Source organism: Berghia stephanieae, chromosome 11, assembly GCF_034508935.2.
Source record: "Berghia stephanieae isolate SIO BIC M18660-M18661 chromosome 11, UCSD_Bste_1.3, whole genome shotgun sequence".
Classification (NCBI taxonomy): domain Eukaryota; kingdom Metazoa; phylum Mollusca; class Gastropoda; order Nudibranchia; family Aeolidiidae; genus Berghia; species Berghia stephanieae.
This window is the reverse complement of record NC_088370.1, coordinates 6,751,678-6,768,947: the sequence shown is the minus strand read 5'-3', so window position 1 is coordinate 6,768,947 and position 17,270 is coordinate 6,751,678. Positions and strand designations below refer to the sequence as shown.

At 35.4% G+C, this 17,270-nt stretch overlaps 1 protein-coding gene across 1 annotated transcript in view; it reads left to right on the top strand.

Moving 5' to 3' along the window:
* The first annotated feature begins 1,687 nt into the window (after positions 1–1,687).
* The window catches only part of LOC144956477 (60S ribosomal export protein NMD3-like), a 20,146-nt gene continuing 4,563 nt past the window's right edge, over positions 1,688–17,270 (top strand). The window contains exons 1-14 of the mRNA XM_078887003.1: positions 1,688–1,891; positions 2,246–2,380; positions 3,273–3,366; positions 3,785–3,865; positions 4,572–4,700; positions 6,037–6,127; positions 8,274–8,352; positions 9,013–9,109; positions 10,758–10,875; positions 11,283–11,425; positions 12,721–12,836; positions 13,305–13,377; positions 14,291–14,397; positions 15,819–15,889. Of these exons, the coding sequence (XP_078743129.1) occupies positions 1,836–1,891; positions 2,246–2,380; positions 3,273–3,366; positions 3,785–3,865; positions 4,572–4,700; positions 6,037–6,127; positions 8,274–8,352; positions 9,013–9,109; positions 10,758–10,875; positions 11,283–11,425; positions 12,721–12,836; positions 13,305–13,377; positions 14,291–14,397; positions 15,819–15,889 (1,390 nt within the window). The 5' untranslated portion in view covers positions 1,688–1,835. The remainder of the gene's footprint in view (positions 1,892–2,245; positions 2,381–3,272; positions 3,367–3,784; positions 3,866–4,571; positions 4,701–6,036; positions 6,128–8,273; positions 8,353–9,012; positions 9,110–10,757; positions 10,876–11,282; positions 11,426–12,720; positions 12,837–13,304; positions 13,378–14,290; positions 14,398–15,818; positions 15,890–17,270) is intronic.

Below are 17,270 nucleotides of genomic sequence, written 5' to 3'. Positions count from 1 at the left end.
TTTATAGTCTCGAAATACGGTTGAGTGAGAATTACTCATAAACGTGGATGACTGAAAACAATAACAAAGACCTGAGTGACGTCAACTTCATTCTATCTATATTAACTTTCCATGTGCTGGAGGTCATTGGTCACATTGCAAAATGTGCTGAAAGTGACCTACTTAGTGAAAAGTGTTCACAGCTTTTGAAATATCTAACATCACGATTGGTCATTTTATTCAGCTTGACACATGGGTATGTTTATAACTTTTGTAAACAAAGTACCGTGTTTACATTTGTTAAGAAATATCCAATTGTTGGACAGCAACAAACCATGCGATTGATGACCTGGTTGGACGAAGACATGAATATAGATCGCTCCCATTGAATCAGGTCGAAAATGATTGATTTTAAAAAATATATTTTTATTTAATCGTCTTGTTTTTTTGGGGTTTTTTTTTTGGCTATATTCATTTTTTTTTTTTTTAAAAGAAGAAAAAAAAGTAATATTAATACAGCAATAACTATTTTATAAGTATGAAAAAAGGCTATATTAAAATTCTCCGAAATATTACACCACTGTTTTGCAAGAGGATTACAAGACGAACTCTATTTCCGGCACTGAACAAAGATGAGCACTAGTTGATTCAGACTAGTATCGATAGGTCGCGGATTCAATAGAAATCAATACTTATTTCTATGCTTACCTCTTTTTTTTTTTTTTTTTTGTTATTACTGTTGTTGTTGTTGTTGTTGTTGTTGTTGTTGTTGTTGTTGTTGTTGTTGCTGTTGATGTTATTTTGTTGATGCTATTGTTGTTCTTGTTAAGTTGTTGTTATTGTTGGTCGTTGATATTGTTATCTGCAATGCGACTATGTGGTCTTGTGGTATAACACTCACCTTCGGGTAGGATGGTTCAGGTTCGAGTCCCGGTCTGAATGGCACATATTTGAGTCATTGGAAAAATCTCTTTACTCAGTTATATCACTGTACTCTTGTTAACTCTGTTAAATGAGTACCTGGTCGTTAACAGCTTTATCTCTATCGGAGCAATTGTAATATAATCGTCTAACAGGCGTCAAGTCTCGTCCTAAATGTAAAGTGTTGTTGTTGACTAGGGACCCCTTGTAAAACGTTTTGAGAACGTTAAGTGGATATTGCGCTATTTAAATGTTCAAGTAAAAAGTAAATAACTTCCTTGCTGGGTGACGCGGGTCTCTCACAATGAATAGGAGAATGGAATGAAAACACATTAAGCCATGGTTTATATATTAATTTTCGCTGTTGGCTTATATACAATATATATATATATATATATATAATATAATATATATAATATATATATATATATAAGTATAAGCTTGTTTTTGTGTTGAAAAATTATGCCAACACTATTATTATTATTATTATTATTATTATTATTATTATTATATTATTATTATTATTATTATTATTATTATTATTATTATTTATTATTATTATTATTTTATTATTATTATTATTATATTTGAGAGAGAGAGAGAGAGAGAGAGAGAGAGAGAGAGAGAGAGAGAGAGAGAGAGAGAGAGAGAGAGAGAGGGGGGGGGAAAGAGGAGTGAGTAGAAATGTGAATATTTTTAAAACTTGATTTTGGATGTTGGATTGTACTCAAAATTTAGTAGCCTACTTATCAAATTCCGATTTAAAAAAAAATACTTACCAAGTATTGATATCGATAGTTACCCATCGTTGTCGTGGATGTAAACATTGATCACGCTCGTTCTGCTAGACTGTCGGAGAAGAGAGGATTTTGGAAAGGAATGAATGTTCAATTGTTTCCTGAAATTGATTTAAAAGGAAGAGAAATATAAATAAAATGGAGTATCTTAAAACAGACGAAAGCGATGGGAAGCAGGATAGTTTATGTCTGATGTTAGTATTTTATCACCGTCCACATTTTTATTACGATTACAGCCGACTCTGACTGACTGTCACTCTTACGTCTAACAATTTAATATTTATTCTGGCATTTTAGTTTATCAATTATCAACAATGACTTTGTATTTGGATGGTTGTCAATTTCAGGCATCAGTCTGAATATCTATACCATGCATAATGTCAATAAACTGTTGTTAATTTGCTGAGCTTTATTTTAAGTTAAGGAACATTTATTTGATTTAATTTCAATGAATTAAAAAAACAAAACAAACAAAAAAAAAAACGACTTAGCGATTTGTATTTTTTCCATGCTCCCCAATTATTTTTATAATTGTTTTTCATTTTCAGTGCGTGTTGTCGATGTGGGCTGGCGATAGAGCCCAACCCAACCAACATGTGTGTCAACTGTCTGAGATCAGATGTGGATATCACAGCCGATATTCCCAAGACATCTGCCCTGTGTTACTGTAGAGGTTGTTCAAGGCAAGTGATTTTTTAAATTTGGTTATTGTTTAAAACATTTACAAAAGATATAAGATCCAGGTTTATTTATAACTGGTTTTGTACAAGTACAAGGCACGATATCTTGAGTCATTTACTGATGATTGTTGAACACACTCTGCTTGACAATAATTTATTGTTGCTTCATGGCATCCGTGAGTCTTTGTGCTAGTAAAGTCTTCAAGTCAGTCGTGATTGAATGACAGCATCTGCTGTTGCTGAACTCGCCGATTTGGAATTAATACAAATAATTTCTGGGTGCTTTGACTTTGTTTTTCATTCATCATTATAAAAGATAGAATTTATTTTGTTTTTTGTTTTTAATCTATAGTTTAGAATCTCCGAATCCTTAAATTTTTTTGTTGGCAATGGTCATAAATATTTTTTCTTTAAAGAAATACCTATTTTCATTTTTATGCATTTCATCTCCTCCATACAAATTTGTTAAAGTTTTCAAATAAACGAAAGATTTTTGGTGGTTTTAAAAATGAGGTCTAGCCTTATGTTTTATTTTTCTATTTCAGTTTTTTTAAAGATTTAAAATTATTGTTTATCATGACAAGTGTTGAATTTAAATCGGCATGGGGGCGAAATGAAAAAAAAAAGGAAATTGTTGTTTTTGAGGGGTGTCATTACTCCGGGGTTTTCAAGATGGCAGTAAAGGAGCGCGGCGAGACCCGTGAATATAAAGTTGATGCAATACACTTCTGATTAAAACGAGGTCTCCTCGCCACTTGAGAAATAAAAAAAATATATTGTCATACATGACCAAGGATTTGAAATAATTTGTTTTTCATAAAATTAAGTATAAATACTTTGTCCTTAAAACAAAACATACAGTTTGTAATTATTCACAATAATTAATTTCCACCAGATACCAGATGCCCCCAAACCAGTGGATCAAGGCCGAGTTGGAATCGAGAGAACTTTTGTCAATCTGTCTGAAAAAACTCAAAGCCCTCTCCACGGTACGCATTTTAAAGATGATGGCTGTATCTCTATGAATGTGATGATTTTTCTGTAATTGCCACTTTTTTTCTTATCCTTTATGTATAATTTAAAACAGAAGGTTTTGAAGTAGCCAATTAGATCACAGTTTATAGAATATGAACGCAGGTAACCAAAATCAGCTGCAACTCTTCATCGTGTCTTTGTTAATCCCTGTCAAAGGGAGACTCGATTGCTACACACATGTGTCACATGATTGGGTTATCTGGGCCACGTCTTCTATCCTCTGTGTGAGGACATTCCACCTTTCACTGTCTTGTGCCATTGATCTTAGAGACAGAAGGTTTTCCACTGAATCTATTTAATATTGACATTTTATCTGTTTGAGGTCCCTGCTAAACATTGCAACAAATTTTTATCCAATTTTTTGATTGACAGGTGAAGCTGGTAGATGCAGGTTTTGTGTGGACAGAGCCTCACTCCATGAGAATAAAGGTTAAATTAACGGTACAGAAAGAGGTGAGATAAGTTATTGTTTGAAAACAATTGGAGAACTTTGACCTTTGTATTTATAAATTTTTAATTTTTTTTATCAACTGTAATATTCAGTGTGATGGAGTCACTCAGTGTGTTTGATAAAGAAGACTGTTAAGATAATAATAAGGCGAAGAGATGTTCTTATAAAATATAGTGTATCTTATAAATCACCTCAAAATGGCTATATGGTCTGGTGGTATGACACTCACCTGTGGATGGGATGGTACAAGGTTTGAGTCCTGTATTGAGCAGCAGATAATTGAGTGCTTAAAAAAGGCTCTTAACTCACATTTTCTCACTTTACTCTGCTGTAAAATGAGTAGACTTTTCATTAACGATGTTGTCTCTTTCAGAAACAATTGTATTAATGTCTTACAGTACAGGCCTCGTGTCTCGTTCTATATAATAAGTGTTGCAGTTGGCTAGAGATCCATGTAAAGGACTTTGAGCACTTGAAGTGGATATTGCTCTATATAAAGGCCCAATTTTGTTTTCTTTGTTAATTATTTTAAAACTTTTTTAGTTGGTGATATCAAGAATCATTTTTGACTAGGATTATTTTTATAATATTTTAATTTAAATGTAAAGTAGTATTTGTTAGATGAATATCTGACTAGTTGTGTGTGAAACATTGAACTTACAATATAGAAAGAACCATCCCAGAAACTCCCTGATTTGTTTGTCGTAGGTGATGAATGGAGCAGTGCTGCAGCAAGTCTTCGTTGTAGAGTTTGTGGTCCAGAATCATTACTGTGAAGATTGTCACCGAGTGGAAGCCAAAGATTTCTGGAGGGCCATTGTACAAGTGAGACAGAAGGTGAGTTGATAGAGTTTGTGGTATAGAATCATTACTGTGAAGGGTGGAAACCAAAGATATCTGGAGGGCCATTGTACAAGTGAGACAGAAGGTGAGTTGATAGAGTTTGTGGTATAGAATCATTACTGTGAAGGGTGGAAGCCAAAGATTTTTGGAGGGCCATTGTACAAGTGAGACAGAAGGTGAGTTGATAGAGTTTGTGGTATAGAATCATTACTGTGAAGGGTGGAAGCCAAAGATATCTGGAGGGCCATTGTACAAGTGAGACAGAAGGTGAGTTGATAGAGTTTGTGGTATAGAATCATTACTGTGAAGGGTGGAAGCCAAAGATTTCTGGAGGGCCATTGTCCAAGTGAGACAGAAGGTGAGTTGATAGAGTTTGTGGTATAGAATAATTACTGTGAAGGGTGGAAGCCAAAGATTTCTGGAGGGCCATTGTCCAAGTGAGACAGAAGGTGAGTTGATAGAGTTTGTGGAAAAGAATCATTACTGTGAAGGGTGGAAGCCAAAGATTTCTGGAGGGCCATTGTACAAATGAGACAGAAGGTGAGTTGATAGAGTTTGTGGTATAGAATCATTACTGTGAAGGGTGGAAGCCAAAGATTTCTGGAGGGCCATTGTACAAATGAGACAGAAGGTGAGTTGATAGAGTTTGTGGTATAGAATCATTACTGTGAAGGGTGGAAGCCAAAGATATCTGGAGGGCCATTGTACAAGTGAGACAGAAGGTGAGTTATTTTCATCCTCAGCAATCTTGAAATCCATTCAAATGGTTGTAAATTGTTTCGTCAAAATACTCATCATTGTTTTAGATCTGAGATTTTTGTATTACATTTTTTTAAAATTCTGATTTGGTCTTTATTATTAAACCTTTTTGTTTTTTGTTTCCTTATTTACCCCAATGTGATTTTTTAAAAGCTTCTCTACATGTCACTTCAATGAGCCATTTTGGGTTACATTTGTTTGCTGTGTCAAATTGTCTTTCATTATTCTATTTGATTATCAGTTTTGGTGGATGTTGAGATAAAAATGACAAGTCATCAATTTGTAATCTGCTTGCGCCATTTTGTTCTTGTTTTCTGTGCTTATTTCCTCCAATTTTTATTTGCTAATTGAGACTTTATCTTCTCTTGTCTCTCATCCCTCTTTTATCATCTCTTGTATCTCATCCCTCTTTTATCCTCTCTTTGTCTCTCATCCCTCTTTTATCCTCTTTTTGTCTCTCATCCCTCTTTTATCCTCTCTTGTTTTTGATCCCCCCCCCCCCCCCCCCCCCTTTAACCCATTTACTCCCCATATTTTTAATTTTCAAAATATTCAATCCATTCCGTCTCAGTGTGACCACAAGAAAACGTTTTTCTACCTGGAACAGTTGATGCTGAAACACAGGGCACACAAAAGTACTGTGAACATCAAGCCAATGGCAGGTAGGTTCAATGTGGATTGTGTGCTGATCAGGCAAATAATAATAATAATGATAATAATAATATATCTTTATTGTCCTCAAAATAGTGGCAATTTGTCATTTGGTTACACATTTATAACAATGCAATATATTGACATAGACACACTCTTATATATGCACACTAGTAACATTGTAGTCATCGGCATCAACATCATCATCATCATCACCACAACAACCTTCCTAATATTTCCGTAACAATCCTTCACTTTCACCATTCCCCTATAACACCATCACCATCCTCATCATACTCCACATTATATTATTTTCCTGTAACAAGCTATGAGACGGAAAGCTTGTGGTCCTCCTCACTCTCTCTCTCACCAGTTTCATCATCCAATGGTAGCCAACACACAGACCTATGTGTAACTTTTAAAAGTTTTAGTCAAAGTGACAGGAGGCTGTTGGAAGCTGTGGGTTGAAAAGTGATGACCAAAGATGAAAAGAAAAGCTTTTAAAAAAAGAACAAAATACCAAACGTGGAACCCGGTCTGGCTAAATATTTCTCTGTAGTCTGTCTGGATTTCAAGTGATGTATTCAGATTTTTATTGTTTATGTTGTTGGCTAAAAGAGGAAGAGCAAAGTGAAATATTTGCTACAGCGATGAAAGAAAGACTAGGAATTGATTTCCCAAACGAATGGAAAAGAACTGCTGATACAATCCGTGAAGTGGCCAAAGAAGTGCTAGGGGTGAACTCGGGAAGAGAAAAGCTGGAAAAGAAACATGGTGGTGGAATGAAGAAGTCCAAGACGCAATAAAGAAAAAGAGGGAAGAACATGTAGACAAACAGGGATGCTATGAAAGTAGATGAATATAAATAGGCAAAGAAAGAAGTAAAAAGCAAAGTCTGAGACATACAAAGATATGTATGAGCAATTAAAGAGTAAAGAAGGCCAGACAAATATTTTCAGAATAACGAAACAGAGGGACAAGAATAAGAGAGATATACAACATATTAAGATGATCAAAGACGAGAATGGAAGAATATTGGGCAAATGAAGATGAAGAGATCCGAGCAAGACGGAAAACATACAACGAACACCTCATGAATGAAGAGAATGACAGGGAGAGGAGAAGTGCAGCTATACAAGCTAAAGAGAAGATAGTAGATGAGATAAGCAAGAACGAGATGTGAGATGCAGTGTGCAAGATGAAAAGGGGGAAAGCAGTTGGACCAGACGAGATACCAGCAGAAGTCTGGAAATCACTTGGAGATGAAGGGTTAAATTTCCTGGTATGGTTATTCAACGACATCTTACAGAAAGAGAAAATGCCAGAAGAATGGACAAAAAGTACGTTGATTCCCATATACAAAATTAAAGATGTTCAAGAATGTGGCAACTATAGGGGCATCAAGTTAATGAGCCATACAATGAAGATATGGCAAAGAGTAATCGATAAGAGGATTAGAAAAGATGTAGACATAAGTAAAGAACAGTTTGGATTTGTTACTGGTAAAAGTACAACAGATGCTATATTTGCCCTAAAAGTGACCGCAGAGATAAAGAAAAGCAAAGAGAGTTACATCGTGTGTTCATTGACCTGGAGAAAGCGTATGATAGGGTACAAAGAGAAGATGTGGTACTGCCTAAGAGCAAAGGGGGTAACAGAGAAATATATAAAAGTCATCCAAGATATTACAAAGGAAACAAAACTGGTGAGGACAGCTGTTGGCTCAACTGATCCATTTAATGTAAGAGTTGGATTACACCAGGGATCTGCTCTCAGCCCACTGCTGTTTGCAATAGTAATGGATGTTCTCACAACACACATTCGGCAAGAGGCACCATGGAACATGATGTATGCGGATGATGTAGTACTTTTGAAAAAACATGTATTTAAAATTTCGAACAGAAAACTCGTCCTTCAAATATTGATCGATTAAAATGGAAAAAAAAACTTTCAAACCTGGTAATTCATTGAAGACATTGTGATGTCCTGGGTTTGAGAGTTTTGCTAAAATGAGGGTTATTTTAATCGATCAATAATTAAAGGACAAGTTTTCTGGCCCAAATTTTTAATTTACGTTGTTTTCCCCCGAATACGACAGGGATTATTTAGATACTGTTTGATTTCTTCACCTGACTGGTTTTTGTGGTGACATTTCAGATGGCCTGGATTTCTTCTTCACAAAACAAGACGATGCTAGAAAACTGGTGGATTTCCTGTCGGCTCACGTGCCTTGCAAGTAAGACATTTTTATATTTCTTACTAATCTTAATTTTAAAGTTGGCACATTTTTAGTTTTTAGCACAGGTCACTATTTTCCACTATCCCTGTTTTCTCTGCTGTGGCCCCCTCTAAATGGGTTGGGGGGGGGGAGTGACTCCTAGTAACTTTCCCCCTACCTCTCCTCCCTCACTTACCCCTACCTAACCATTTTATTTTCAAATTTTATGTACACAGTGTGGACGTGTAGCCACAGGGTTTCCATTTGTTGAAGCTTTTGGCTGAGATTTGTTATAACAACTGGTCAGTCGGTGCTGCACGTAAAGTTCCTCCTCTTTTCAGAATTTTGAGTTGGAGACCTATGGGACAAATTAGGGAGCAGGCACTGGTGTGGGGATAGAAATCTGCCAAGGTGTGCATGAGCGTAGCCATCATTAGTTTATAGTCTGACACTGACCAAAAAATGACGTCAAAATGCAAGTCTTTGGACACAAAAGAAAACAAATCATGAGTTGTATTCAATAGTTGAGATTGTTATACTGTAGGAAAACTATGTTTTATTATTAATATTATAATATTAATTATTATTATTGTTATTATTATTATTATTATTATTATTATTATTATTATTACTATTACTAATTGAGATATCACCTCTATATTTGAAATTCCCATCCAGACTGTCGACTGGCAGAGAACTCGTTTCCCACGACATCAGAAGCAACAAATTCACCTACAAATATGCCTTTTCCTTGGAAATCATCCCGATATGCAAAGTGAGTGACAGTTTATTGTCAGACATCAGTGATGATATTGTAAACCGCTTTATGGTCTCGATAAGAGTACTGTATTATTGTTATAGCTCTGTGTGCTATTCAGGGCTGCCATGTGTATGCCAAATATTTGGTCCCCTTATTTGTACGTTTGTTTGTTTCACCTTTATAAGATTGTATGTTTTTTTTCTCAGATTGTACGTTTTTTCCATGATAATCAAATCTTGACATTTTAATACAAAAAACTGTTTTGACTTTTTCTCATAATAATGATAATAATAATAATAATAATAATAATAATGATAATAATAATAAATCTTTATTGTCCTCAAAAAATGGCAATTTGTCATTTGGTTACACATTTATAACAATACAATATTGACATAGACACACTCACACAGATGCAGACTAGTAACATAGTAGTCATCGAAAAAACAACTCATAACTCATAAGGTTTTCTGGACATTGTCCATGTTTTCTGTCATATTTATTTTAACAACTGTTGTTTGATAAGTTCAAGTGGTTTGTTTCATTGTTTTATTTTCAAGTTTACTTCAAGTGAGATGACAGAGGGGTTCCTTTTTTAGATTCAACACTTTTTATCAGAATCTTAACCTTTTTGACACACAGTCTTAACACTTTTTCTTAAATTGAAGTTGGCAAGCGTATAAAACAAGTGTAAGATTGTGTGTCAAAAAGGCTCTTTACTCCTCTCACCTTACACACAGGTGTAAAATGAGTACCTTTCAGTCAACAGTGTTGTCTCAGTCTGAAAAAAAATTGTAACTCATGTTAAGGTTTGCTGTTGGCTAGGGAGCCCTTATGAAGCACTTTGAGCACGTTTAGTGGATATTGCACTTTATAATTGCCCTAGTTTATTTATTTATTATTTTGTTTTGTTTTGTGCGGCTATGTGGTCTAGTGGTAAGAGACTCGCATTCGGATCAGGAGGTCCTGGGTTCAATTCCTGAGCAGTGCATAGTTGAGTCCTTGGAAAAGGTTCTTTACTTACATTCTCTCACTGTACTCATGTGTAAAACGAGTACTTGGCAATTAACAGCTGTCCGAAATAAAAATTATAAAATCGCCTAACAGGCGTCATGTCTCATCCTAGATGTTAATTGTTGCTGTTGGCTAGGGATCCCTTGTAAAGCGCTTTGAGCATGTTTAGTGGATATTGTCCTGTATAAAATCTCAAATGATGAAGTAATTTTAAATCTGTCTTGATACTCTCAAGTAATAATAATCATCTGTCTATTCTTTAAAAAGATATAAAAATAATTGAGCTTTATATAATACAATATCCACTAAATGTGCTCAAAGCGCTTTACAAGGGTCCCTGGTCAACAGCAACATTTAACGTGTAGAACAGGACATGCCACCTGTTAGGCGATATTACAATTTTGCGGACAAATACAACATTGTTAACTGCCAGGTACTCATTTTATACCTGAGTACAGTGAGAGAATGTGAGTAAAGAGCCTTTTCCAAGGACTCAACTATGCGCAGAGCGCGAGGTTTGAACCCAGGACCTTCCGATCTGAAAGCGAGTGTCATATCACGAGACCACATAGCCGCACATAAAAAATAGGTTTGGGGTCAGCATTGTACCGTAAAGCCAATGTTTTTCCAAAAAAATCTTTTTCGCCAGGACAATATCATCTGCCTTCCAGCCAAGTTGGCTCATCAGCTGGGTGGCATCAGCCCCTTGGTCATCGTCACTCGGGTGAACCAAAGTATCTCCATCATTGACCCTTTCACGTTGCAATGTAAGTTGTCTTGTGTCCTACACAGCAAGTGTTGTTGTTGACTTGGGATGCCTTTGTAGAGCATGTTGAGCACATTAAGTGGATTCGCACTATATTACTAGAGAAATGCTCAAGTTTGTTGTAAAAAAATATTATTTATTTAGTAGATATTGTGCAAAATGAAAGCTCATTTTTAAAAAAAGTTTTTATTTCACTATTATTATCATTGTTATGATGATTGTATGTGTTTCAGTAAAATACTCACCAGTTATGCCTGCCAGATCAATTGTATCAACACATAAATCTAAATATAACCTTTAAGGTTTATAGTCTGATTGAGAGACTCTAGTGAGAACTAATCACCGAACCGGCTGTATAAAACTAATGAAACTTACCCGAATGACGTCATCTTCCATTTATTTCCACAGGGGCTGAGATGAGTGGAGCCCAGTACTGGAGACAGCCATTCCCCTCCCTGGTGTCTCCCAAGCAGTTGATAGAATACATGGTGATGGAGGTGGAACACGTGCCAGATAGGGAAAGACAACACAGGCCCAGGATGTCTACCAAGGTAGGTGCGGCTATGTGGTCTAGTGGTATGACACTCGCTTTCGGATCGGAAGGTCCTGGGTTCGAGCCTCGTGCTCGGCGCATAGTCATAATTGTGTCCTTGCAAAAGGCTCTTTACTCACATTCTCTCACCATACTCAGATGTAAAATGAGTACCTGGCCGTTAACAGAGTTGTCTTTGTCCGAAAAATTGTAATATCGCCTAACAGGCGTTATGTCCCATCCTACATGTTAATGTTGCTGTTGACCATGGACCCCTTGTAAAGTGCTTTGAGCACATTTAGTGGATATTGCGCTATATAAAGCTCAATTAAAAAAAAAAAAAATTTTTAGGTGGGATAAAGATTGTAATGTTGATAGTAATAATAATGAGTAAGTGAGTCCATTTTTTTTGGTTTATTCTATATTATGTAGGACCCCTTATATTGCGTTATTTTTTCCATTTTCAAAGAAAGTCGTCCATCTTTCATTGACCATTTTCAGCTTTTACTGGTATATCAATTTTACCAGAGATGATTTTATTACCAATATAAATGATCAAGATTGTTTTGGTCTTTGTTATATTATTTGAATTATGGATACTTGGATTGCATGCCGGTTAGTAGGGATGATTTCAGACCCTTACCAAATGTTATGAGTATTTTTTTTCTTCAAGTAATTAAAATGTAAATGTCTGGATTGAGATGAACTGAAGTGGAGTCGATTATCGCCTTCAAATAAACATATAGGTCCATTTATATTTGAAGTTTATGGTGGATTTGTAGCTCATAAGTGAAACTTAAAGCATAATCACCTCAGTAGTCCACACTCACCAATTATTTCCATGATAATCACAATCCAAGTCCCCTATCTCAATACTACAATTTTATTTTTTATATAATCTATACAACCTAAGGGGGGCGAAGTGGCAGAGTGGATAAGGCATTGCACCGTGACCCGGAAGGACCCGGGTTCGAGCCCCGCTTCAGGCACTTTCTTTTTTATCCTTGGGCAAGTTTATAAACCCCCAATTTGCTCACTGTGACAACATGGGTGATTCATGTTGACATCAGACATCTTGTTTGATGAGTTATCTATATTCCTTTGTGGAATGCCTAGGCTGTGATGTCGTGGCGGAAAAGGCATAATTTATTTTTAATACAACCTAATCCAACATCCATTTTTTCAAAACTAACTTCCTGTGACTTAAGTACTTTTAGCGCTAGGCTTATTATTATATTTTGTCTTATCTTTTGTTATTTCTTTTGCTCTTTCTCTCTCTCTCTTCCTCCTCTCTTCCCCTGTGAAAACCCCCAGCATGCTTTAGTGGATGTTTATGTGGCACGAATGAGTGACCTTGGAGTCAACGACCAGCAGTTCCACTGTCGATCTCACCTCGGTCATCTGTTGAAGACTGGAGACACCGTCTTGGGGTGAGTCTTGATTGTGATCATCATTTCCATTATTATTGTCACCATCATCACCATCATAGAGTTGTTTTGAGTGTTAAGACCTTTTAAGATTCCTTTTTCGTGGAATGTTTATCCTTGAATTTTATTTTGATTTTGATGAAGGGCTGGATTTGACACTGGGTGTTGTTAGATATCAGAAATAAAGAAATGATTGAGTCGTACCATCACAGAAAACCATGTTTAACCTTTTGACATTTATAGTCTGATTAAGCTAATCTTGTGAGAACTAATCACACAAATATTGTTTGAAAAGCAAAAACAAAAAGTAGAGTAATGTCAACTTTCTTCATTCTATTGTTTGTAAACAACCAGCTGTAATGGGCTTGAGTGTGTGTCACAAATCCTGTAATTTGATTGGTCAAAGAATCTATTGGTTAAAAGTTTGGATTTATGTTATGTGTAAGTTTTTGCTTCTAATTCTGATCATAGATACGATTTCACCAACACGAATGTCAACCATGAAAACTTTGACAGGATGAAAGGAGACAGAATCCCCGATGTGGTGAGTTGTGGATACTGTGTGGCTCGGTCTCCTTTGTGGCAGTGTGTGTATGTGTGTGTGTGTGTGTGTGCTGACGTCTCTTTGTTTTTTTTTAGTCAAGTTATGTTTTATCTACGTAGTTTGTTTATTCAGGGTTTTTATGTTGATGTTATTATTATTTATTATTATTTATTATTATTATGTATTATTATTATTATTATTATTATTATATTTATATTATTATATATTATTATTATTATTATTATTAATTATTTATTATATATTATATTATTATTATTATTTTTTATTTATTATTTTATTATTATTTATTATTATTATTATTTTATTATTATTATTATTATTATTTTTATTATTTTTTTATTTATTATTATTATTATTATTATTATTTTATTATTATTATTTTATTATATTATTATTATTATTATTATTATTATATTTTATTTTATTATTATTATTATTATTTATTATTATTATTTTATTTTATTATTATTATTATTTTATTATTATTATTATTATTATATTATATTATTTATATATTATTATTATTATTATTTTATTATTATTATTATTATTATTAATAATAGTAATAATAATAATGATAATACTTGTTTTTTAATATTCCCCTTATTATACAACTCATTCCTTGACAGTCCTGTGGTGAAGACGAGTCTTTTTCAGAAATCTTATCCCATTTAAATCTAAGATATGAAGTGACAACTTTAGAGACATTCTATTTTTAGTTACAATGGTTTTGTTTATCACCGTTGTCATTAACATAATCTCCTCCACCTCTTCCCCCCCTCTACTCTTATGTTTTCTCTTGTCTTTCCCTCATTTTGTTCTTGTGTATCGTCTTCATAAAAATAGGAGTCGGTTGTCCTAATTTTATTGATGTTTTTTTGTCCCTCATTAGATGATTGTGAAGAAAGTGTTTGACAGAACCAAGAGAATTAAACGTAGAAACTGGAAGCTGAAGCGGTTTGACGGTGCCGAAGACATTGAGACGGAAAGTGCCAACAGGTGAGTGGGCCGATTATTGAGCTTTATATAGAGCAACATCCACTAAATGTGCTCAAAGCGCTTTACAAGGGGTCCCTGGTCAACAGCAACATTTAACATGTAGGACCGGACATGACGCCTGTTAGGCGATATTACAATTTTTCTGACAAAGACAACGCTGTTAATGACCAGGTACTCATTTTACACCTGAGTATGGTGAGAGAATATGAGTAAAGAGCCTTTTCCAAGGATTCAACTATGCGCCGAGCGTGGGACTCGAACCCAGGATCTTCCGATCCGAAAGCGAGTGTCATACCACTAGACCACATAGCCGCACAATGGATCGATGGGGGAATTCAACTCATCCTTCAAGTATTGATTGATTTCAATGACCCTCGTCTTGGCAAAAACTCTTAAACCTGGGGCTTGAGGAAGACTTTGTGAATTTCCAGGTTTGAGAGTTTTTGCCAAGATGAGGGTCATTTAAATCGATCGATATTTGAAGGACGAGCTTTCTGGCCAAACTTTAAAATCTGTGTCTTTCTATACCACAGCAGTTAACTGGTTAATTGAATTAAGTAAATTATCCTGGGTTTGAGCCTCACTCAATGCATAGTTGAGTCCTTGGGGAAGGCTCTTTACTCATATTCTCTCACCGTACTTGGGTGTAAAATGAGTACCTGGTCGTTAACATTGTCTCTGTCCGAGAAAAATGTAATATCGCCTAACAGGCATCATGTCTCGTCCTACTTGTTACATGATGCTGTGGCCAGATCAGAGAAAATAACAAACATTTCCAATTTAACCTCCGAAATCATAAAAGTAAATGTGTTTGCCTTAAACGGCAAGATTTGAAAAGGAAATATAGATCTTAAATGTTTGACATTTCATCAACAATTCAAATGGAATGAGACACGCCAACTGGGGTAACTTTGCCTCTTGAATTTTGTAAATGTTGCTGCTCCAAGCTCGAAGAAATTAATAACCATGTGAAATTGAATATAACAATGCCACTACCACATTATCTCATTCGTTTGTAGTGTTTCATTCCTCCTATTTTGTTGATAAAGGGGAAACCGGAAACGTCCATTTTATCTATTTTCGTATATTAAATAGAAGCTTACATTCAATTTCACATTGTTATTTATTTCTTCAAGCTTTGAGCAGCAACATTTACATAGAACTTGCTTAGGGTAGGTTGGTGTCTTGTCAATTTAGTTATGGTAACTATTTTTTTCAACACTGATAGCAGCAACAAAATGTTACAATATCAACTAGGCTGGTCTGGTTTGACTGACGTTTTCATTTAAATTTATTTTGATGGTTAGTGTAGTCGCTTTTGTTTTTGGTTGTTTTTTGTTGTTGTTTGACAGGGGGGGGGGGGGGGAAATTATGTATTTAAAAAACAAATTTGATCTAATCTTGGTTTGTTTTTTTTTCAGGGACTACAATGACTTCCTGGAAGATCTGGAGGAAGACCAGACGATCCGAGACAACGTCAACATTTATATTGGTGAGTCTATTGGAGTTGTGGTGAATTGATTAAGCCTTATTATATCCAAACAAGCAGCTTCGAATTGCGTCGTGGAACGTTCGCACCATGTATGAAGCAGGAAAAAGCTCAAGTTCTGACAGAGATAAGGTACAGGCTGCATATACATGGAGTAAGCGAAATCCACTGGATGCAATCCGGACAGAAACACCTCAAGTCTGGGGCGAAGATTTTATATTCAGGGAGAGGGGACGGGATTCATACACAGGGAATAGGAATAATTCTAAGCAAATTTGCCCAGAAGTCACTGAGAGGATGGGAACAACGCGGAGAAAGGATCATCATGGCGTCCTTTATAACATGGAGTAACAATATCAACATGAACAGTGTACAGGTCTATGCCCAAACAAATGATAGGATAGAGAAGGATGGAAACTGTCTGTTGCCTGTTCCCTGACCCAGGGTGAAAAAGGCAATGATGATGATGGTATCCACGGCTTGGTGAAAACTGTCCAACTCTGGGAAAACCCAACTATGCAGGATATTTTTAAAATTAAAAAAACAAAAAAAACAAAAGCAAAAAACCCTGAACGACATGGCATTCAGCAACAGGTTTGTCACTTGGCAAAATAAAGCATTTTCATTGGACAGATTTATCCAATGTGCATCTAGATCATTGGTGGAAGAGTGACCTTGGCCTGAAATAAGAAATCTGCACATTCCTGGAGTTGAAGAGTGTGTTACCCAAGGCCATTGATTTGATGTCTTTAACCACCAGGTCTCCCATGGTGGACAGGATGGTCACTTTGGCTGTGTCTGTCTGGGTTTTAACTGACATTTTAATGTTTTTATTATTGGCTAGAGAAGGGTTGTGAGCATGAAATGTTTTGCGTTTCCTATTTTGTTCTTTTTCAAAGTTGTGATATTCATTTTTGTTCCATGACTTTTTACATGTGGATATTAGAGTTTTCTCCTCTTTTTACACGTGTAAACACGTGTGCCATAGGGCATGTTTATTTACAAATTTTTTATATAGAGATCATTGAAGATAAACAAACACGACAATGACAAGATATAGAGCAGGTGTTGGAGTTAGATAAAAATCTGAAACGGGTGTACGGTCTATCCCCAAACAAAGATAGGATAGAGAAGGATGGAAACTGTTTTCCCTTTCCCTGACCCAGGTAAAAAGGCAAGATGATAGGTACCAGGCGGGTTGAAAACGTCCAACTCTGGGAAAACCAACTATGCAGGATTTTTTTAAAATTAAAAAAACAAAAAAAACAAAAAAAAAAAACCCTGAACGACAGGCTTTCGCACGTTGTCCCTTTTCAAAATAAAGATTTTTTATTGGGCAATTTATCCAAGCATTGATCATTGGGGAAGGTGACTTGGCCCTTTT